Source organism: Acanthochromis polyacanthus, chromosome 18 (assembly GCF_021347895.1).
Source record: "Acanthochromis polyacanthus isolate Apoly-LR-REF ecotype Palm Island chromosome 18, KAUST_Apoly_ChrSc, whole genome shotgun sequence".
NCBI lineage: Eukaryota > Metazoa > Chordata > Actinopteri > Pomacentridae > Acanthochromis > Acanthochromis polyacanthus.
Window position 1 is genome coordinate 6,584,236 of NC_067130.1, and position 24,538 is coordinate 6,608,773.

The 24,538-nt window shown below is 39.2% G+C and overlaps 2 protein-coding genes and 1 long non-coding RNA gene across 3 annotated transcripts; 1 reads left to right on the top strand and 2 right to left on the bottom strand.

Annotated features, from left to right (window-relative positions):
- The first annotated feature begins 155 nt into the window (after positions 1 to 155).
- Positions 156 to 455, top strand: LOC127530812 (uncharacterized). The gene is made up of 2 exons (XR_007937479.1): positions 156 to 294; positions 380 to 455. It is a non-coding gene; the product is annotated as an uncharacterized LOC127530812 (long non-coding RNA).
- Positions 456 to 3,856: 3,401 nt separating this feature from the next.
- On the bottom strand, positions 3,857 to 7,001 carry LOC110951525 (heat shock protein beta-1-like). Its single transcript, XM_022194619.2, has 3 exons — positions 6,291 to 7,001; positions 6,112 to 6,175; positions 3,857 to 5,280 (listed from the first exon to the last, which is right to left on the bottom strand). The coding sequence occupies exons 1-3, from the start codon at positions 6,679 to 6,681 to the stop codon at positions 5,121 to 5,123; spliced, it is 615 nt and encodes a 204-aa protein (XP_022050311.2). The 5' UTR covers positions 6,682 to 7,001; the 3' UTR covers positions 3,857 to 5,120.
- A 7,408-nt stretch (positions 7,002 to 14,409) lies between these two features.
- On the bottom strand, positions 14,410 to 23,914 carry susd2 (sushi domain containing 2). The gene is made up of 14 exons (XM_022194618.2): positions 23,752 to 23,914; positions 23,147 to 23,360; positions 22,490 to 22,641; positions 22,213 to 22,380; positions 21,964 to 22,135; positions 21,612 to 21,813; positions 19,160 to 19,245; positions 17,950 to 18,218; positions 17,726 to 17,860; positions 17,450 to 17,608; positions 16,292 to 16,540; positions 15,024 to 15,207; positions 14,732 to 14,826; positions 14,410 to 14,642 (listed from the first exon to the last, which is right to left on the bottom strand). The coding sequence occupies exons 1-14, from the start codon at positions 23,813 to 23,815 to the stop codon at positions 14,449 to 14,451; spliced, it is 2,343 nt and encodes a 780-aa protein (XP_022050310.2). The 5' UTR covers positions 23,816 to 23,914; the 3' UTR covers positions 14,410 to 14,448.
- Positions 23,915 to 24,538: the final 624 nt, after the last annotated feature.

The following is a 24,538-nucleotide window of genomic DNA, read 5'->3' on the forward strand; positions in this document are numbered from 1 at the left end:
GGAGGAGATAGTGGGGCTGGGTGCTTCCCAGGCCCTCCGCACTCGCTGTTTCTGCTAGAGCCGCTGCTGTTACTGCCGAATCTCCCTGAATGCAGCACACATCCAGCGTTAAATGCATCCTTCCCCCGCTGGTTCCCCCGCTACTGTCTGCAAGTCCTTCCTAAGAGAGAAAAGGGCATTGCCAAACAATTGCAGGCACCACCGAGAACCACTGGATGAAGTCGTCTTTTTTTTTTTTTCTGGCGTCCCCCTCTTTCCCAAAGAGGAGGAACCAAATGGCTCCGGTGGATAAGGGTAAATTATGCAATGCCTACCATTGATAATCGAAGAAAGATACCACAGGGATGCAATTTACTGCCACTCTTCTTTTCCGTTTCAGAATGCAGGAGAGATTTGGGAGGAAAAATACTTTCCCTGTGTTCCTATGATCGCGTGTGGTGCCATGTTTGAAAAGATTTGGATCAGATAAGGCACATCCGAACATGGTTTTCCCTCGAATCTGTCGCCGGATGATCCGTTTGTATTCCACTCGAATTTCTGTCCTACATTTACAGCGCACTTGGTCATGGTAGGTGGTTCTGGTGCCTTCTATTCATCTCTTTCCTCTGTCCCTCTTCTACACTCCCCCTTCCTTTAAAGAGACACCACAATACTACAGGCACATCTCAACCAGCTGAAGTCATCTCACACCGGATCAGATCTTTTAAAAAAATGACATCATTAATACTATGGTAAAAAAAATAATGGCCACTAGTAGAGGATAAAAACCAGTGTTTGTGAAAAAAAAAAACTTGAATCAACAATGCACACTTGCTTAGATACATATTCACCAAATTCTCTCTTTCTTGAATTTTTATATAAAGATGCATACATATATGTATATATCTAGAGAGAGAGCATCTATGATATATTTTGATAATATAATAATAAAAGTGTATTTTCAATGTAACAAAACGTCTATTTTATTACAAATAGCTTACCCTATATGAAATATAACTCTTCTGTGTTTGTTTCTGTCTATTTTTTGCTTTTTGAAGTAATAGTCTAGCATTTTTTTGCTTTTTTAAAATAATTCCTGTCATTACTTCCTGTGGCAGCTGGGGGGTGACATTTAAATTTCTCTGTCCATGGTGCTGAAAGCATCTCGGTATATCGCATTAGGCTACGCCACACAGTGTCGCTGCTATCACTAGCTACACTGATACTACCTCTACTATCTCTACTACTTTTGCTAGCGCAAAGTAAACTTTGGTAACCACGTGATATTCTCTAGTAACCAACTAAAATATCCATAGCAACCACTTCCTACAGCCTATCAGCTACCTAAAATCAGTAGTTGACAGTCCTTCTCCTAATACTTGTGCAACCACTTAAAGTGACTCTCCAAATATTTGTGTTTTGCAGTAATAACAAAGCAAAATAAACAATATTCTTTTTTGCCTTTTCTTTACAATTTCTGTCCTTACTTCCTGTGGCAGCTGGGGGGCGATAGAGACAAGCATTTAATTTTCTCTCTCCGTGGTGCTGAAATTATCTCAGTATATCACATCCAACCCATAGACTGTATATAAAGATGGACGTAGCATCTGGCTCCAAATTTGAAGCCCACCCGGAAGTGTCAAAAACTTGCAATATCACGCCGTCCGCTAGGGTTGGCTCCAAAAACCTTTTGCTCCATAGACCCCAATTCATTTTTGGAAAAAATAAAATTTGATAGACTGATGTTCTACAGCTCAGGATTTTTTTCCTGTTAGTTTTCATGGTCAAAATGAGAGATCAGGTGGCCGATCTTAAAATACATCAATACTGAATTTTAAATAAATCGTTAAAGTTGGCGGAGACAGGGGGCGTGGCTATACTTGATAGACAGCAACAGAAGCCTCTGCGGTAAAATGTGGGCGGGATAAGAGAGTCTTCAGCCAATCCTGCCCCCAGTTGCTCTCCGGTCCAGCCTGTTTGATGACGCTTTTTACATCACTGGCTCCAAAAAATCCAAAATGGCGATCAGGAAGTAGCAAAATCTGGGCTTCATTTTCTCGGCGTGGAAACCAATGGGTGATGTCACGGTTAGCTCACGCCTGATCCAACCATGCTACTACTACTGCTATCACTAGCTCCACAGATACAGATACTAGCTTGACTACTACTGCAAACGCCAAATACACCTCAGAAACTGTGTGATACTCCCTAGCAACCAACTGTAAAATCCATAGCAACCACCTCCATCAGCCACCTAAAACCCACTTGCAAACACTTAAAGTCCGTCTGCAGGTCATTGTCCAAATGCCTATAAATTCATTTCCATGTATTCAAATGACATATTTTGCATTCTAGAAGCATGTAAATAATCTTTTCCGGTCTTAAAATGGCTTACATATAACTCTGCAGATGATCAATGAAGTCCCACCTGCCCACTTCTCTCCATTCACTGCAACTCAAGCACATCAGCTCACTCACAAATCTAGTCAAACACTGTCAAAGTGTTATACGCAACACAATAGGATGTTGTAGCATTGATGTAATTCAGCTATTCATGTCTGAATTGGAAAACAATTTTGGACACAAGTAATAGGTAGTTTTCCACTGCAAAAACTTTTTCCATCATAGTTTAGCATCCAGTGAGCTTGCACAACTATGGTCTCTCCCAGGCCACCAAAACAATGACAAATAGGAGTTATTGGACATAACTCCAGTTCTATTAGCATGTAGGAAAGAGAACAATGGGTGGTTTGCTATCTTAGGGCATATGAGGAATTTTAAAGCTTCAGAAAACATGCTGCTCTGAGAAGACGGAAAAAATGGCCTCTTTAAGTTCAAGCAGTCATTTGTCTTCCTCGAGTTTGACCAATCAGTGTTAAGATCTATTCCGCAGTCTGTCAGAGCTTAAAATCCATCTATCAACCCTACATGTCACCACCAGTTAGTAGCCACAAACAAATGGCCAAATAACCAGACTGGATATTGAAAATATTCGAACAGCCAGTTACCAAAAACCTACCATAGTTACTTAGTAATAATTGGAACTACACCACGTACTGTAGCAGACTGTTGTAGGTGAAACAAATGTATGATCCACTTGTGTCTGCTTGTAAGGCATCAGCAGTGGAGTTTAGATCTGTTTCTCTTGGATGTTTTAAATGACATTTCAAATTACTGAAATTTAGCCTACAAAAGACCTCGGTTTGGTCGAGAGATTTTGCCAAAGATACTGTATATTCTCCTTAAAGTGGTCTGCAATACTGTGGGTTATACTCTTTATGGTTGTGTATCTTTTCTGTTTCAGGTGTTGGACACAATTCTTGTACTAGTATAATGAATGTGAATGAATTTCTCCAGTGAGGCAGCAATAGTTTACAATTTCTCTTATATGAACAATTTATTTTGGCCTGAAAGTTCCTATGAATGGATTTCTAATACTCCTGGTTTCATTGCTGTTGTTGACTGTGAGGTTGATGAAATAGCAGCTTAAGGAAGCCTCTGTACACGATCAGCAGTGATGAGAGCTCAACTCAGAGCGTCTGCTGGATGTGTTGATGCTCTTTAATGTTGATCAAAGTTGACCTCATTGTCTGAAGTGACTTCAACATATTTTAATCTCACCATTCATTGTGGAGAAGGTTCAACAATGAAAGGATTAAAGAAATGAGGGGAAGAAGGGAGAAACTTTGCGAAACTTTTAGCTCCAAAACATTTAAAGTGACTGATATCTACACTGATGGTTTCAGTTTTAATTAAGGACAAACCAAAACAAAGACAGGAAAGTGTTTGTGTGAAGAATCAGTTTGGTGAAATGATGTCAGTACAGACATTTAACTTCAGTCACAGATGCACAGAGGGGATGCTTAAAAAAACACAATGCCATAGATAGTTTTTATTGACCAGTTAACTCCACATAAATGTCACTAATGAGAACAATACTTGATGAAACTTTCTTCATGACTGCAATCACATCTTTGCAGTTGTTGTCATCATGCTGCAGAATTAATTTGTGATAAATAAGAATCTAAATATCTAAAGTTCATAAAACTTGTGCACTTGGTTAGGAACATCTAACCTGCATCTCTATTTTTCAACTCTATTATTTACATTCATGAAAAATAATGTGAGCTTCCGCTGTTCTGTTTTCTATTGATAGCCAGTGTTTGCTTCTTTACTGATCATCAATAATCAAAATGTTACATTTGATTACAAATAAAATCCTCTCTATATGTTTTTTTTTTTTTACAGTACTGTCTTTTCAACCATTATCTGTTCTGTAATGTTCTACTTTTACACTAGATGTCACTGTTGACTTTTTGAAGGACGTGACCTCGATCAGTGCCGCTCATGTCTGACCGTTCTGGCCCTTCTTGCTGAAAAGCTTTATAAATCAATCCTCAAAATTTGCTGCATGTGAAGAAATGTACTATATGCATGTGCTGTATTTCTTTTTTAAATGTTATTTATTTAAATTCAAAATATAAGGCTTCAGAAAATGTGTTTTCAGTAAATCTTTTCAGAGACCAATTTGGCACAATAAACCTCCAACATTTAAACTGGAAGATGTACTCAGGCTGATTATGGGGCCTTTAAGACACATTGTTGATAAAGATCTACATATATAAAGTCGAACCCTAAAGCTACCAAAAAGCCTTAGAAAATGGAGACAAACCCCCAAATTTTACACAAAATCAGTGCCCACTAGTGGATAATTTGACAAACATTTTCAACATACAAAATAAAGCAATATATGAGCAATCAAAACAGATTGAACTTGTTCCTATTAATCCTACAATCTGCTGAGGAACAGCTGAAAGACACTAATAGCTAACATTCCATTATTTGTTCATTTATATGACAGCAGTTGTTTAGTACACTCGCTGATGATTATAATTTGTCAGCTTCATAGTGCTGCTTATTCAAGACAAAATTAATTAATCTGATAGTTTTACTGTTAAAAAGTTAAATAAGAGGTGGTGGTAATAAATTGCGGTATTAAACAGTATTTCATAGTAAACCCGGTTTGTTAATGTATCATCTTTATTAAGCTGCGACAAACTAGATTTTGTCAACGCTACAAACAGTTGCTACACCCAACTTAGGCTACGTCTGACTGCAGTTTGAAGTTCTGCTCTCTGGTTTCACTTTTCACCCTCCTGCTTCTGTCTGATCTGAACCGGGACGACGATCTCAGTGCCCGGATTACTGACGGATGTTCCAGGAACAGGAGCCTCTACAGACAGGACGCCATCACCAGACAATGATGAACTGATGTGCTGCAGGTCCACCCCCGGTGGCAACCTGAAACGAACGAAGAGAAGGTTCATCAGTAATGTACAAACACTAATGCTTTCTATGATTCTTGATTTAGCTACCGTGCCATTATGGGAATAAGGCCTCCTTTACATAGTCTGCCTGTGAAGATGATCATCCTCCCCATGTTTGACTACGGTGACGTCATCTATAAAATGGCCCCTAATTGTCCCCTTAACAGGCTTGATGCCCGCTATCATTCATCCGTCTCCAACATTGGTTTTTACTCATTTACTAGACCCTATCAGGGAAGACACCTCAATCCCTCTCCAGCCTCCTACACCCCTCCCATAACAACGACCACCTGAAGTCCAGTGATTTCATAACCCTGTCTGTCCCCAAGGTTCACACTCTCTTTGGCTGGAAATCGATTGGAATTTCCTCCAAAAATCTCTGAAACTGTCATCTCTTCCATCCTTTTACATGTTTAAGCAGAAGCTGCAGCAGACTCTAGCTGAACGCTGCACTTGCTGGCTGTTTTCACTGAATGGCTAGCATTAACTTAAGCAGTTTTTAACTCTATTTATACACTTGTGCATCCTTTTTTGTATAAGTATTGTTTATTTGTTGTCTTTCTTCCTGCTGGGGCCGCTTGCCAAGTTATTGTAAACGAGAAATTGTTCTTAACCGAGCTTACCTGGTAAAACAAAGAATTTTAAATAAATCAGATAACATTTTTGATCCGTCATGAGGTCTGTTATTTCTGCAGGATACTTTGCCGTTTGTATTTATGTTGCTCTTGTGCCACGTAACAGCACAGACATGAAAAAATGCATGAGTTTCATGTTTCAACCTCCTCTATACTCGCAGAAAACTTACTTGTATTTACGAGTGAAGCACCTCGAGACCAATCCGTGCTCGTCCTGCCTTTCTTCATGATTTCCTTGAAATAAACAACAGTCGTAAAAACAAGAACTGTATAACATTTACAGCTGTTTTCTCCTCATATTATTCATCATAAATCCAGCTTGTGGTCAACAAAGTAACATGCACAGTACCTGATATCTGCAGGTAACCCTCCTTGGTGGTGATGGTGATCTCCTCAGGCGAGAAGTGATTGACATCCAGGTTGATCTTCCAGCTGTTCTGCCCTGTTCTGATTTCTGACACGCCGCTCGTCAGCTGCCTCAGACCCTTCTGGTCCAACGCTGTGGGATGCTGACCGGTGAAAGGAGGCAGAAGGGGAGATTGTGTGTAACCCGGCCAGGAGAAAGATGCCAGCCTCCTCTTCGCCCAGTCTATCCAGTCCAGATCGCTGGGCTCCAGGAAAGGAGGGAGGCCAAAATCCTGAGCGAAGATACGACTCGGCTGTGTCCAGTTTGGGAAAGGATCCCAGCTCACATCTCGGCGGAAAATGGGACGAGATAGTGTTTTATTTTGCTCTGACATATCGTTGAGAATGAGCTCAGAATGAAGGCAAGAGAAACTGCAAAGCCTGTAGCTCCACGCTGACAAACAAGTCTAGACTGATGACCAGAACACTGAACAATAGAGCAGCTGTATTTTTTATGTTCGAACCCGAACAGAAAGCGAGCCAGAGGTCTGGGGAAAGAGGCTGCTTTGGCATCTGCAAAGCTCCACTCACACACTTTATATACCCAGCTGATTCATTCCAACACTTGTGCAGCCCTAACTGTTATCTAAGGGATAAGCTTGAAATATGATGAGCTGGGGTGTTACTCCTCTGTTGCCCCGGGACGTGGTGAGGGTAATGCTAGTTATTTGTATTTATATCTCTTGAGTGTCTGTGGCAAGTTGTTGGTGAATGACTCTGGAGGCAGCAAGCAGACAGTTTATTCAGCAGTGGCCTCTGCAGTCTTGTCACATACTGGTGCTCTTTGTCCACAGAAATTCCAGCCCTGTGTTATGTGAGGAGAACATTCAGGGCCTAACGGTAAACAACGGCGTCGCTTCTGGTTTCTAAGTCCAAGATTGAAGACAAAACTTGAGTTCCAGTAAACAAGATGCAGAACAAACGGTTGTACATCACAAAGTTAAAGGCTTGTTTACATCCAGGACAAAGTGGTGGACAGAAAGACTGACGCAGTGGAGTGCTGGTGAGGAATTTGACATCAGCAGCTTCACGGGTGACATGGTGGGCAAATAATGAACTGGGCTTTAGAGGAATAAATCAATATGACATCAGAGAGGGAGGGCATTTATTAATACGGAAATAATACGGGGGGGGGGGGGGGGGGGGGGCTGGAGCCTATCCCAGCTGACTCGGGCGAAGGCAGGGGACACCCTGGACAGGTCGCCAGTCTGTCACAGAGCTACATATACAGACAAACAATCACACTCACATTCACACCTACGGGCAATTTAGAGTAATCAATTAACCTCAGCATATTTTTGGACTGTGGGAGGAAGTCGGATGCACAGGGAGAACATGCAAACTCCATGCAGAAAGATCCCAGGCCCAGGCCAGGATTTGAACCGGGAATCTTCTTGCTGTTGGGCGAAAGTGCTAACCACTACCCACTGTGCAGCCGGAGCAGGTCATGTGATCTAGAATCAATCTTCCTTGAGAGACAATTTGTTCCATTTTCCATATAAATTTGATATATTGCCAAAAGAAATATCTGTCATGATTATCTCAGCTTAATAAAACTAATGCAATCAAAGCAATTTTTGAATAAGCTCATTTTATTATTGTTTAGTAATTAGAAGGTGGTTGTTATTAATTTCAGATGGTTATTTAGTTGACATTTTAGTGATATCCAGTCATTTATTATGAATAAATGATTGTTTCCACAATAAATCATTCTGGAATTTGTAAAGACGTAATCATAATGAACATACAAAGCTTTTTTTTTTTTACTTTAATTAAAAATGTAAGCAAGATATATCCAATGGACTTCAAAAGTCCCTCAAGTATATATTGACCCAAATGTCTAACACTGTCAATAGACAAAAGTTCAAACCTGCCGCCTACACACCAGAAACACTGCCAATGTCAACCCAGTACAACCCAGTTATGTAACTTTATCTCCTGACTGGACTATTGGAACTTAATATTTATTTCAAAACTCAACAGGGAGGCTACCCACACATAGCTGATTTACACTTCCTCCATAATCAAGTTCAGGTTAAAGTTCTCTTGATTACTTTTAAATCTCTTCATGGTTCTGCTCCACTCTACATCTCAGAGTCTTTAACCGCTCATTCTGCATGCAGGCCCCTCAGATCAGTGAGTCAGTTCCTGTTAAAAACATCCACAGAGTAGTGTCTCAGGTCAAAAACCTTTTAAAAACCCACTTGATGGAAATTTGCGTAATATTTGTCTTTTCCTGTTTCATTTTTGCTCTTTGTTAATGTTTTATTGCCATTCTATTTATTGTAAAGCACTAAGATTTAACCCTAAAAACTCATGTCTGTGTATCAAAGTTAAATATTTAGAAGAAGAAAATAATCCCCCACCTGCCACAAGATATACTCACACGCAAAAGAAACGCAAGTTCTGTCCGAGACATTGCCCGTCACTTTAATGTCTACATCACCATCATTTATTTTATTTTATCGTGCCGACTTATGAGTCAAACGCGCCACTCTGGTGGTTTCATGGCTGCCGGGGCTGCCGGCCGTCAGGCGTCGCCACTCGTCACTGACGTTTGTGTTTTTAGGTTCCCACCAACCAGTATTTTTATCGTGACACCATCAACTAGGCAGATTGCCAACCAAGGCTCACAGAGCTCTGCCCACCCTGTTGCCGTAACCCAGGCAGGGTGGCTAGGGGTTACTAGCACTTGCCAAAGGTGCTACCCCGGACTGTGGTGGGCGGGTTTGTCCAATTTCCCCGTGGTAGGCTAAGGATCTAACCTATCCTACCCCGCTGCCCATAAAAACTCCACCGTCTCCAGCGTTGATACAACACTACACAGAGCACCGATGACCTTCCCCGAAGCGGACAGACTCTCCAGCTTGCAGACGTCCAATGGCTTGGTTCCTCCCAATTTGGTTTAAGCGTGGCATAGTTAAACAGCAAGTGAAATGCCTATGATCTTGAATGAAATTTATACCCACTGAAGGTGTCGATAAATCGTGCATATTCAACTGCACGTGCAAAGTGTGAATCATATCCACATCATCAATGCATTGGTGTATTGCAACGATTCGTTTTCCGTTTTCACACCAACCTTACAAAACGCAACAGAAAATGTTAAGAACACACCATGCACCACAAAGTACCAAATGCATTTTTGTTTTGGGAAACCAAATTTAATTTTTCATCGGGTAAAAGAAACTTGCGTTTCTTTTGCGTGTGAGTATAACTCCGATGTAACTCCACACTCTCACTTCCTCTAGAAGCCCCACTCACTGCAGCTCAAGTACACCAGCTCACCTACAAGACTGCTCAAACACTCTGAAATGATTCTACACAGCACAAGTTGCAATCTTAGGCTCCTTCAGTTATGTATCTTACAAATGGCAACAGATTATGAGGAACAAAAATGATACAGAAAGTCTCACCCTGCAAGTTGACAGGATTGGTTCTTTAGGTTTGTTACGTATGAAAACCAGGAAGTCTGAATCTGTGTTTTTGAAACTGTTTGTTTGTTTCAATCATGGCATTGGCTGCTTATTCAGCTCATGATAACACATAATAAAAAACATCATAGACATTTTAACAAGGATTTTCAGCGAAGAGGTTCTTTCAAAACCACCATCAGGAGCAGACTATAGCATCAGAAAACTGTGGTTCTATAAACACGACTGGGCAGCCTGATTGATGTAATAATCTGCCGCCACGCCTTCTGTTTATAAGCTGATACTAGCTGCTATCTCTTAATTAAATTTTTATACAGATTTAGTGAGGGTGCAGCACTGTACTGAAATGAAAGGCTGGGCTAAACTTTACAACATGTTGTCTTTATCTTAACTGTGTGACAGAAACTGCAGCTAGATGAGAGAGTCACCTTATCAGAAAGAGAACACCAAATACACGATATCTGAATGACTTTATTGTCCAAAAAACCAAACACATGTACAGTACATATTTCCTGAGAGCTTTACTTAACGACATTAAAGATGACGGAGTGTTTCCACAGCAGCAAGTAGCATTTCATTGGAGTTTTATCAGCAAAATTGCAAACTTAGCAAACAGTTTCCATATGAAGTCAAGAGTAGCTAAATGACTTACACCAAAGGAGATGAACACACAAACCTTTAAAAATGCAACATATCTATAGGCAGTAATACTAGTTTTGCTATGTGTGCAGTTACTCTTTAAGTATGCAGGGACCTTTGCTCAACCTTATGTTATATGTGGGTAGTCAAAGTTTGCAATGAAAATAAAAACATCTTATCTGAAACTTCTGTCTTTAATACCAGCAGCAGACACGTGTAGTTTCTAAGAATAATCAAAACTCTGCATCAAATGAAAGGTGATAACTAATTTTGGCAAAGATTTTTTTTTTCACAAATGAAGATAAGAATATGTTAAATATTTCAGCAGGGATTTTGGTTAGTGTTCTCCTGAATCCCCGGAGTGTTCTTCTTGATGTTTTCTGAAATAAAAACAGACGAAACATACAAATAAATGAACCTACAATATCATTACTGACAATCAAGTCCATCTCATCTACATTTTAGTATTAATCTTTTGAATGAATAAGCTTAAATCTCGTACTGTACCTTTTCCGATTTCTGGAGTGGAGCACCAGTGTTATTATAATTATAATCGCTGTCAAGGCTCCAATGACTGAACCAGCCACGATTCCTGCAATATTAACTGCAATATAAAAGAGACATATTTAAACAAGACATAAAACCCAGATACATTCTTTTTTTTGGTCATAGTTATGTAGTTTACAGAACTTGTTCAGATTCAGTCAGGAATCAAAGGACAAAATACGTGTCTCAAAGGTGTCCAACTATTGCTGGTACACTCCCGATCAAAATCTTAAGACCAGTTGAAAAATTGTAAGAAACTGCATTTTGCACTGGGGGATCTTCTCAGTAGAGCTTCAAAATGCAAAAAGAAGAAATGGGAGCGAGAGCAAAGAAAACTGGAGCAGGCAGTTTATTGAAAACTGCACTTACACTCAAACATGCTTTTGTCAGCTGAGCAAAAGTTTAAGACCACAGCCTTTAAAAGCAGGGAGATCCCATTGTTCCTTTAATGGAACCATGGAGCTTCAGGTTGTGCAGGGCATCAAATGGCAGCTGGCTATGTGGAGATGTTGCAGCAGGCATCCCTCAGGACTGAGGGCCTCCTCTGGTCTTTAATGTCTGGGTTTTTCAACAGGACAATGCTGCAGTTCACAATGGCCACCTGTGGAGGACTTTTTTCAGGAGAATGACATCACTCTTTTGGACCATCATGCATGCTCCCCTGATCTAAATCAAGTTGACAAGATTTGGGGATGGATGGCAAGGAGAGACATCAGTTCCAAACCATGGATGCCCTTTGTGAAGCCATTTCGCAACTTGGAGCAATGTTCCCTCCAGACTCCTGGAAACAGTCGCATCAAGCACGCCTAAAGGAATTTTTGAAGTGATCAACAAGAACTGTGGAGCTCTTCATTACTGAGTACTTTCTGGACACTTTGTTTCTGTTTTGAGGGGGTTTTCCAGTTTTTTGAGCTGTGGTCTTCAACTTTAGCCTAGCCGCGCTAGACCCGTGTTCTGAAGGCACAAGGGTCTAGGAGGCGGGCTAAAAGGTTGTCTTTCAAATCACTCTGCAGCAATTGGGTAGGTATACAACCAATCAGCACAACGAATAGGTTGACGTAGTTCCTAGAGCGCCGGCGGATTGTGGCTAAGTCCCATTAGCTTCCCAACCAGCGGAGCCAACTGGTATATTAAGGATTTGCCATATCCCGTCGGCATAAGTCCAAATACGTCTTTCTTCTCAATGAAACACTTCAGTGCCATCCTTTGTTTATCTTTCAAGTTGAATTTTAGCTTCAAATCTTTAAGGGCTGTGGCCAAAGCCGAGTCAAAAGATAACTTTGTATTGTGCGCCGGTTGTTTCTGTCAGAATCATCATGCCTCTGTCGTCACTGAGTTACGCCTGCCTTCTGACTCTACACTTCATGGTGATTGGTCCGGCCAGTTTTAAGAGAATCCAGCCTCGAGCCTTATGGAGGGCAACTAGACCCACCCTGGCAGAGAATTAAATTCGCTGCCGTGGGTCGTCTAGCGCGGCTAGGCTACTCCAACTTCTGAGCAGCTGAAGAACAGCCTATTATAATTTAACTGCTGTAGTTGTCTTTTTTTTTCCCTCTCACTCCCATTTCTTGGTTTTGCATTTTGAAGCTCTACTTAGAACCTTCTTAAGATCCAACAGTACAAAATGCAATTTCTTTAAATTTTTCAACTTCTGGTAAGGTTTTGATCAGGACTATATATTGTGTGAGTCTTTGTTCTGATGACAAAAAATATATTAAATATAAATGTATTAGTTTAGTGATGCGTAAATTGAAGTATTGTGCTGTAACTGTATGTCACACAATAATATGCTACAATATCAGGGGGTCTTCTCCGCTATTTGCAACGCTTCCTTCATGACATTTCAAGTGATCCAGACAGAAATTTCACAACAGCTGTCAAATTTAGTGCTCACAGCTTTATGAGGTTTTTTTGCAGTCCTCATGACACTAATAGTCTGCTTTGGTGTGTAATTTTTCTCACTTTTTGCACTTAGTACTGGCAAAGAGCACAACATAAATGATTGCTGACACTTTAAAGGTCCCCTAGGGTGAAAATTAAATATTGTGTTTTGTACATCTTAAAAAACTTTGAGGTGTAAAATAGAATCTTTAAGAATTTGAAGATGTTTATTGTCATTACTGTAGCTTTACTTTTATTGTTGATGATAATGTCACCACAACAATATGAAACTCTTTCATGTTAGCACATTTGGAAGCTAATGTGGCTAACATTGTTCACTTTATGGTGTTTCATTGTTTTAACTTTTCTTGCTGCTATGTTAGTGAACGGTGGAACACTGAGCACTTTTTGTCCTTTTTTTTGTTTGTCATTTGAACGAGTACCTGCTTGTCAGGTTCAGGGTCTGTTTTGTAAACAGGATGTCAAATGCAATCATTTATTGCAGAACAAATATCTACCCACGGGTTTAAATAAAGTAAACTTGAGCCTTGACTGAAATGTAGCCCGTTACAAGGACATCTCATCCTACAGGCACTTCATGTCCATTTTAAAGCTGCCTTCAAATACTGATTGATTGCCTTAAAAGTGTCTGACAAGCTCACTATTAAAAAAATGGCGAGTTAAAAAAGAATTAAGAGTTATTTCCTTGTAAAATGATCACCCAGAAAGTAACTTAGTTCAGCTGCAGACACTGAAACGACCCGTTTAGAAAATAGCTAAAACCAGAGTTTATGCAATCATGGAATAACTGAAAGGCATATTTTGGAGTAATGTGAGACTGTCATTAATTTGCTTTTAAAAAGGGCAAAATATGGGACCTTTAAAGGCCACAACATCCAAAACCTTTTGCAGTCATGGATCACATGTGGATGAGTGACATTAAGCATGACAGCAGAGTGAAAACTGATGAAAGAATCCTTTTCAGAAGTTTAAACTTCAGGCTTTTAAAAGTAAAGATTCAGTCGAGTAAAGATGGTTGGTCTTTGTAGAAAAATGAGGCACAGAAGAACTTGAGAATTCTTTGTAGTTAGTTTCCCTGTAAAAAGGTTTGGACAATTTGTTAACTCCAGGGACTCTAGATAGGAAACTGAACTGTAGGTTTAAGTTAGGAAAGGCTCCTTATTGTGACCCAACAGTCTGCTTTTGTTGAGTCATATCTGACAAATGCGGAATGTCAATGATCAAGCTTAAATGTTTATACACAAAAGTAATTTAGGTGGTTTATTTTTTGTGCTTTTAATGCTTTGGAGCTGATTTGATATAGATCAAAATATGCACACACACTCATCCTTCACATGATCTGTGTGAAACCGTCAATCACAACAAGACAAACAACCGTACATGCTCACACCCACAACCAAGAAGCCAGAGCACCCAGAGAAAACCCATAAACACACGGAGAACATGCAAACTTCAGCCCAGAAGCTTCTTACTGTGAGGCGACGGTACCAAACACTGCACCACCCCAACTCACACACAACCATGATCAAATACTGAAACTGATTTGTGAAGATCAGAATAGCATTTTTTTTATTGATTTCATCATTTATTCATACGGGGAATCACGCAGGTTGCCTCCTCTCCAGACCACTGGCCATTCTCCTGGCACGTTCGCTCTGCCGATCCTTTCAGAGTGTAGCCGTAGTCACAGGAAAACTTCACCACGGCCCCTAGTAGGTAGGTGGTTCCCTCCTTTGTCCCATTAGTCGGTGGTGAAATCCACCCACAGGTTATCACTGCACAGAATGACAACAACCAACACTGTGATGGAAAGCTGCACATGACAATTACTGGAAATTTTCAAAGACTTGTTCAGGCTATTAACCTGGTTTCAGATCATTCACAAGAGAAACGTGACTCTGGAAGGACACTTTAGTGGCATTTCCCATCTGTGGACTACGACCTACCAGGATATCATACCTACAGGACAGAAAATCATCAGTTTGTTAAACTTTTATTCAACTTGAACATTTGTACTTTTAATGACATTGTTGTGAAATCATCAGGATTTACTCATGTTCTTCTCATGATGAATAAACTGAACATCAAGAACATTATCATTTTGAACATTTCTGCTTCTGTGTAAAGAGTAAAAAGTCATTTCCCCCCCCTCATACCTGCAGAACTGAGAACCGTCTCCAGAGCATATCTCAGCTGTCAGATTGGCCAGTGGATCATCAGGGTTCTCAGGGACTGTAAACTGTGGAACAAATGTGCTGTCGTGTCTGGGAACGTACTTATACTCAGTCAGAAGGTATTCTGAGTCATATGTGAACAAGGCAGATTCATTTAGTACAGCCCCTGTAAGAGAAAAACACAATATTAACCTATTAATACTAACTGTTAAACGGGGTTAAAATAAAATTAGGCAAGTGGACAGATAGCAGCTAGAAATAAATGAATTTCTGACACAGAAACTTTAGACTGTTCCTGAGTCTTGCCTCGTGGCCAATGATGATCAGACATTTATGACGTTAAATTATGGAAAATCTTCTTAATCCCAGGTTGGCTTAGTCCAGCTCTTCTTTTAAACTGGGATTACTGAAACTCTTAATATAATGCTAACCTGTCTTTAACCCTCTTGTCGTCCTGCGGATCAAAATTGACTCGTTTTAAAGTTTGAAAATGTGGAAAAGAAATATATTTTCACAGTGAAACTTCTGACGTCCACATTTTCAACATTTTTGGAAATCTTTGAACATTTTTTGGTGGGAAAAAAAGAAATGTTAAAAATGTTTAAGAACATTCACAAAAAAAAAATCCATCAAATTTCGCTGGATTTTGGTTGATTTTTATGCGAATGTTCTTAAAGAAGATATTAGAACTTTTACTGATATACATGTCATCACTTTAGATATTTTTGGGATTTTTTTGGAAGACTTTTACTCATTTTTTGAAAATATTTGCAAGAATTTTCTTGCCAAATTTGGGCTGTTTTTTTTAAATAAAAATTTTAAGAGAAATTTTTAAGGAATTATTGGAATTTTCTTCTTGAAGCTTTTGAAAATTTTCACAAATTTGGGGAATTTTTTTGTTGAATTTCTTTCAGACAAGGAAACAATATTTTTTGGTGCCTGTAAATGAGGACAACAGGAGGGTTAAACTTCTGGTTTGACCTTCATTGAACCCTTGAAAAACTGTTCCTGCCTCAGTTTGTCTGTATTTGACACCTCCATTCTGCTTTCCTGACACCAGCTGTGATAAAAGGGGACATGAGCCCAAAACGCTCAAACTGTCTGCCACCCTTAAGTTGTTTTACTTCCTTAAATTTAACATTAGCTTCTCTTAACATTTTACACTGTCAAAGCAGTAAATGCTAACTCTCAATATGAATGATTTAAATATAGACAACAGCAGTTCATCCACTACTTCAGTGATTTCTTACAGCTCGCCCCAAACTTGAACACTTCCTCTGGATTGCTGTAGTCCTGGATGAGCTGACCGCTGCTGGAAAGGAGGTCATCTTTGGCGTCACCGTTCATCGTTCCCAACAGTCCTCGAGTGGAGTTTTTAAACTCCTCTGGCAGGAGCACGGTGGTCGTCATGGTTCCTTCTCTCAGTCGCACTTCCACTCCGGCTTCAGAGCCGAACATCACGGTCACATTGGTAGAGGTGGGACAAAATACAAACACCCCTACAAGACATTCAGGTAGATGAGGGGCAGTTGCAGCAGTTAGAAAAACACAGTTTCTAAGTTGTGTAGAATAAGCAGCAGGATATAAGAAAATCACTTCTACAAATGACGGAACAGTTGGTTATCTTAAGTCCTTATGAGAGTGAGGGCCAAAGTTCAAGCTCAATGTCACATAAGATGAAGTAAATGCGTCAACATATAATTGCAGGACTTTTTGTACCATAGTTAACATGTATCATAGTTGACATTTTTGTTGTTTTTGTTGCCTAAAATCAACACGGCCGCCTATAACCAAACACCACATGGCATTTATACAGAAAGATTCTTGTAAATATTATACATACAATTGAGTAAAATTGAAAGTTATTTCTAAAGATACTGTAGTAAACCTGCTGACATGCCATAAATCCACACTTGACTCACACACTACTTTATATTAAATAACTCAGAAAGACTTGGAGTCTTCCAGTCTTTACTTCAGGAGGAAATGACATCATGTGGAGCAGGTCATGTGATCTGGAATTAACACACTTCATTGAGAGGTGTTTTTGTAATGGATAATTCAGTTGAAAGTGATTTCTCAGACAGATACAATTTTTTTATTTTGAGCTCATTTTATTATTGTTTAGCTATTGGGACGGTTATTTAGTCAACATTTTAGTGATATCCAGTCATGTTTTATTAATAAGTGATTGTTTCCCTAATAAATATTTATGGAATTTGTAAAGACATGATCAAAACAAACATAAAAAATGTATTTTTAGTTTACTTTTGATAAAAAATGTATGCAGATATATCCCACGGACTTCAAAAGCCCCTCTATTATATATTGACACAAATGCATTTTACATGACTTTGTCCAGAAGAGTAAAACCAGTGACTTTATCAGAAGAAGAATCAGTGTCTTACCGCGGATGTCCATCCAGCTCTGCTCAGAGAAGGAAAGAGTTCTTTGATTGTGCAGCACTTCGAGGCTTTTGTGACCGTTGGCCAACCGCACCTCAATAGTATCAGAGAGAGGTTCTTTCATGACTACAGATGTCATCGTTGTGGCTTTTAGCGAGGTTCCTAACAGTGAGAGAGTCAATTGATGCAGTGAAAAGTAGCTGTCATTACAGTGTATGTCAAGAGTGAAATATGCGTTTTCTTTCTTTCTTGAGGAATCTTAAAAGCTCCATGTCTCACCTTCCACAGGCTCTGTTCTGCCCTGGATTACCAGCTGTGTGTACTCTGAAGTCACCAAAGTGTATTCTCCTTTGCCATTGAAGGAGTAGCTGACACCGTCAAATGTTATGAAGTGGGGATCTCCGAACACCACAGCTGGCATTTAGCACAAAAAAAAAATAAACATTTTGCACAAAAACAATCATCTTATAGTGCTGTTACACCATGCTCAACAATCAGCCAACCTGAACTGGGTGATTGGTAACGTCTGCAGTCGCTGGAGGGCCGATGTTTGAAGTAGTAATTGCAGTTGTCAGACCAGAGGCAGCAGTAGTAGAAGCTGAGGACGTCATAGATCCAGTGGGACAGTCCGGGGATCCGAGGAGGTTTCTTGAAGGGAGGTGCGCCCCAATCGTGTGCTCGGTCTGGAGTGCTGCCCCCGACTGAGTCCTCTGTCAGGACCTGAACGCCAGTCTTGTCATAACAACACTGCTGTCCTGATTTAGACAATGGGCTGGTGATGAATCCCAATAAAATGTTAGTAAAAACAGTGAACTCTGCTGCAGCCAAAGACTTGAAACCAATTTAAACAAGACCCCACAGTCCAATGCTAGCTGGTAGCAAGAGCTAACAATGCTGATGCTCTGCTTGTATAGGCCATCTTTGTTAGGCGTGTTGGTGTTCTAAAGTAAAGTTTTAACCTAAAATACAGCTCGGACTGATTAGCTTTGTGAATATTTAGGTATAAATTTAATAAAAGTAAAGTTTCATCTGATCTTTTTTCCGTACAGGAATATCAGTGTGTGTAGCAAACTTCCTGTAAATCAATCCAATTGTCAGTCACAGATAGCATTACTTCACTTTAGCTGAGTATTTCCATTTTATGACATTTTAATCCTTCCACTCCTACTTTACAATCCGCCACTTTTTTATGACAGCTATATTACTTTTAAAATAAAGATTATAACAAACAGATGCTGTAAGAAGCTTTGAAAATACAACATATAGTTAAATATTAAACCAGCGATTTTGAACCTATTGGCCTTTCGATGTCAGTGTAATTAAAGTCTCATTTCAGATGTCTATGAGCTGTGTAACAGCATCACTAAAATGTGATTTTCCTTTGACGATTTTATTATTTTTGAATCAAGACGACAGTTATAAGAGATTGACCAGCACATGGCCCAACATACACGTGAGTTAAAGGAGGGAATTTACCCCTCGCCATCAGGCTGTGGCAGTTATTTGCGGGAATGTTTTCATTGCAGTCATAGGTAAGAGATTAGATAAAAACCAGGTGCTAAAAAGCCACAAAGTACAGTATGAACGTGCCAAAATAATTTCCAAATTGTTAACCATAACCTCCAAACATATATGCATTGCTCGTGATGCTTTTCTGAAATTCACAATGTTGCCACTCCACCATGAGAACTCCTGATGAAGCTGAGGACTCACCTGGCGTGTATCGCCCTCACACAGTGAGCACTCCCAGGGTGGTAGGTGCAAACGCTTCCTTTCTCTATATCACAGCCATAGTCGGTCTGAGGGGAGACACAGCATCAGTAAAATGTGCAGTCAGTCTGACCAGCTATGAAATGTAGTCTAGATGTGACATAAATGTCAAATAATTCAACTGAGGCTTCAATTTTTGGTGATTACTTAACCCTCGTGTCGTCCTACAGGTCAAAATTGACCCGTTTTAAAGTTCGAAAATGTGGAAAAGAAATATATTTTCATAGTGAATCTTCTGATGTCCACATTTTCAATACTTTTGGGAAATTTTTGAACATTTTTGGTGGAAAAAAACAAAATGTGTTTTAAGAACTTTCACACACACACACAAAAACCCCAACCAAAATCCATCGAAATTCACTGGATTTTAAATGATTTTCATGTGAATGTTCTTTAAAAAAATATATTAGTTTTACTGATATGTAATCATTTAAGATATATTTTTAGGATTTTTTTTTGGAAGATTTTTACTAATTTTTTGAAAATATTTACAAAAATTTGTCAAATTTGGGGGATTTTATTTAAAATAAAACTTTTAAGGGAAACTTTTAAGGAATTATTGGAATTTTGTTTCTGAAGGTTTTGCAAATTTTCACAAATTTGGGAATTTTTTTGCTGAATTTTTGGATTTTTTCAGACAAGGAAACAGTATTTTTTTGGTGCCTGTAAATGAGAACAACAGGAGGGTTAAACTTCTGGTTTGACCTTCATTGAACCCTTGAAAAACTGTTCCTGCCTCAGTTTGTATTTGAGACCTCCATTCTGCTTTCTTGACGCCAACTGTGATAAAAGGGAGTGATAAAACAGCAGGGTTAAACTTGAGTTTACATTTGATGCAACCAAATGCATCAAAATGAGCCAGTTTTTCCAATTTGTTTATCCACATATTAACAGCTTTTGGCACAGAGAAACACACAAAGTCACTGTCTGCACACATGCACTTTTAGCATTACATTTGTCCCTCACCAGCACCTGTAAGACAATAACAGCTTTGCCCAACCTTGACTGTACATTTACACGATGAAGGACGAAACGCGCAGCTTGCACAAAGTGTCCTTGTAAATGCTATAATTAGGAGACACGTTCCTCTTGACTTTGAACTGATAAGCAACTAGACAAGCCCTCGGTAGCTGGCAGAACCACGCCCATGCATGATCCTCCATCAGTTTTGATCATCCTACGTATATCCCTTCCTACTTGATCTGCTGACCTGTAACTCCACAACTGAGCAGGGGACCTTAGACTGATCTTCAGTGCCAAGTTTGATTATCCTGACTTCAGCACTTGCAGAGATATCTGACCGGACATAGCCACCCACATACATACTTACCCAGCCAGATACCGAAGCGAATGCAGTAACCCCGCTGACATACGTCAGGCATGGTTAATGAGCATCAGTAAAATGCCAGAGCCACTATAAATACATAAAGTAATCACACACGTTTATGGAGCGCATAAAATAATATGACGATCTTTCCATCGAGTTCGTTTGAGTTGCACTGCGTCAGATTGTTTTGTTGTTTTTCTTTGCAGTACTGATTGCTTATGCTTGTTTAATTCTGTTTGGTAATGTTACGAGGTGTGTGGTACTCTGTCAGCCCCACACATAAAAAAAAAAACCCTGTTCCAGACATTTTCATCTAATATCTGCCTTTTTTAATCCACTGCGAGGTGTATGACTGGTTTCTTTATGATGGTTTCTTTGCCATTTTTGATTCACTAATTATTTATCTTACAGGTTTTGTTGCGTTCCACTTAATCTACTCTTGTCTTGCTGGGCCAAAATTGACCTGTTCTAAAGTTTGAAAATGTGGAAAAAAAAAATCTATATTTTCACAGTGAAATTTCTGATGTCCACATTTTCAACATTTTTGGGAAATCTTTGAACATTTTCTGGTGGAAAAAAAAGAAAGGTTAAAAATGTTTAAGAACATTCACAAAAATAAAATAAAATCAACCAAAATCCTGCAAAATTTACTGGATATTGGTTGATTTTTATGCGAATGTTTTTAAGGAAAATATTAGAACTTTTACTGATATACATGTCATCACTTTAGATGTTTTTGGAAGATTTTTATTCTTTTTTTTTTAATATTTGCAAGAATTTTCTTGCCAAATTTGGGTTGTTTTTTTAATAAAAAATTTAAGGGAAATTTTTAAGGAATTATTGGAATTTTCTTCCTGAAGCTTTTACAAATTTGGGGAATTTTTTTGTTGAATTTCTTTCAGACAAGGAAACGATATTTTTTGGTGCCCGTAATGGACAGCAGGAGGGTTAATGAGAAAATTTGAATAATCTCTAAATATGTCAATTTTAAAATCTGTGAATACTTTCCTTTAGTGCTATTGCAAGTGTGTGCTGCCAAATCTAAACTTTCTGCTCGTTCACACTTACGTGAAACCTCCCGGTGTCTGCTCTGGCTTGAGCCAAGGTGCAAGGACAGTCTATGATCTCATCGAGGAAGTTGGGCAGCATTTCTTCCAGCTGGTCCCACGCTAAACATTTCTCCAGAGCCCAGCCTGCCGAGTCCAGCCTGAACTGCTCCTCCAGATGCCAGGCCAGAGCGTGATCTTCAGTCCAAGCAGCTTGGACATTCCTACGGCAAACACATGAGCAATTCTGTATTAGCATGGGAATTTTGACAATTATGTGGAAGCTGAAATATTTTTTGGAATCTTTGTGTAATCGTAACTGAACAGCAACAACAATCATCTTTATTACAGTTATCTGTGTTATAAGTACACACCACATGCCATCAGGGTAGATGCTGGAGCTGACGCGCACAGATCCGAGCTCCCATCTTGAAAAATTTCCTGCTGGTCGTGGCACAAACTTGAAGGAGCCACTGTTGGATTGATTCTTTGCAAGTGAGTACAGATACTCCCATCTGCCCTGCCAGTTTTGTGAATAGGGCTCCCCTACAGAGAAACATTTGATGAAATTCTGTTTTCTCCATTTAACATGATTCGTATAGTGTAGGTGCATTTTCACCAACCTGTCTCGCTGTATCCCCAGAGCTCGATGTTGACTCTGTCCGCTCTGACTAAAGAGGTGTCCCATGTCATCTCCAGAGAGCCTCCAACGTTAGGTGTGCCGTAGTACTGCCATTTTGTTGCGTTGACCAGAATTGCCTTGAATTTAGAATCCAATTTGCCGGTGTGAACTGCAGCAGCACATGTGAATCATACATGATTATCAGCTCAACATCAAATCTCAAAGGATTTTAATCAGAGGAAGAATTTTAATGTTATCCTTTTATGTAGTTGCAGTACCTGAGAGCCAGGATCCAGTTCTAGTGAATGTAGTACCGTTATCTGAGGAGATGTGCAAAGAAACCCATCCTGTTTCATATAACGTTGGGGAGATACAATGGCCTCTCCTGGTGCTATCCACATACCCCACAGTATCAACACTATTGTCAAACCTGAGAATAAACAGGAAGAATTAGCCGGTTTCTTTACTGTACTTGAACTTCACAATGTTTGCATGAGTGACACAGCTGAACAGAAAAGTGCACTGTTGGCCTTGGGAAGAATAGCACACAAAATTAAAATCATAATTCACTTAAAAGCTTCATCCAGAGCTTCTGAATGTGACTGAAAACTGAAAATCTGAAGTTAAGATTTTTTTCCTGATAGTTTAAATAAGTTCTTTAATCGTGCAGGTTTAGGAATAATTCAAAACCTGTTAAAATGCAGAATTGCTGTTTAATCATCTAAACATAAAATATTAGGATTTTTCAAAATACTTATTGTATGTTTATATATATTTATACTTTTATCATCTCCAAAACTGTATTATTTGCTGGTGTTATGGTTTCTTACGTGTTCATCCGTTTGGTTGCTATGCTGCAATCAAAGTAAACGTATGGGATCCTAGTATAGACTCAACTCAACATGTGAACGTTAATTTGTAAAACGATGTCTTACCGGCATACAACCTCCGAGCTCGCACTGAAAGTTGTATCAAGGACAACAAAATCTGTTCCACCCAAAATGGTCCCAGAATATGGAAGGGTGCTCACACAGTAGTCTTTATAATCTGCACAGCAGGTCTTCAGAGATTCACACGTGGGGTGGCATGAACACAAGACTGTTACTCCCCCACAGTATTCTTCACATGTACCAGGTCCTGGATTTTGTACTGGACAAAATAAGCAATGGAGTCTGTAGTGTACCACTATTTTAAAACTAAAATATTTTGCAGTTTATACATCACTGAATTTAATCTGCATTTAATGACACATAAAAATAGCTTAAATCTAGCTAATAAATTGAAATATGAACAAATAGTTCATTGAATTTAACAATTGATTCATAAAGTACTTTTTCTTAAACTGACTTTACATAATTTTTCATTGTTATAAATGTTTACAATTTGCAGTTTCTGTTTAATGATTGCTTTAAAGATAAGTTAAACGCTTAGAAACACCAAAGAATGTGATCACTAAATCACTACTAGAAATCAAATTAATTAAAAATTCTACGTCTTAACAAAAAAAAAAAAGCGTATGTAGAAAGTCAAGGTTTCTTACCTGAAGTCCTGCAGATGCACGAAACCAGCAGGACAAATTTTACCGCTGTGAATCTTCCCATCATGCCAGAGTCAGACTGCTGCTGCTCACTCCTGACTGCTACCAAAGTTTCTGACAATAAATGCTCAGCATTTTTCTAAACCTTGGACCTTTGATTACCTGCATGTTCAAACATGTTTAATCTTCAACCAGGGATCATTACAACACCGTTTCAGCTGTTGTTCACGTGACTAGGTTTAACTGCACAACCCATCAAAAGTTTCAGAACACCGTAGTTGTTCCATTTTCTATTGGAAATTGTGCACGTTAATGTCTCATTGCACTCTGATATGAAAGCACAGAACAAATATACAAATGAGGTTTTAAAAAAAATCTATTTAGAAACCAGAATGTGTTGTAAACTTTTGACTCATCAAAGTAGCACCTTTGGCAGATAAAACAGCTGAACACTCGTGGCATTCTTTCCACAATGGAAATCAAATATTCTTCAATTAATTCTCCCGAACTTATTTGTAGAAGTCGAAGAAAACTCACCAACAACTTGAATTTCTTCACAATGTCTCTGTATAAAAGACTTACATTTTTAGGTGTTATGATGGTCTGTGTCTCTTCTACTGGTAATTGCATTTTCCTCACCATTTTTATTGCAACACACTACTTTCTTCAGTACAACACTGTTCAAATAATGTTCCGGAGGGTTTGGTGCCACGGTGTGTTCCAACACCACTTTAATGCAGACAGAGGGGGTTGTAGGTAATCAAGAAAAGTTGGGACTCCTGTTGGACTT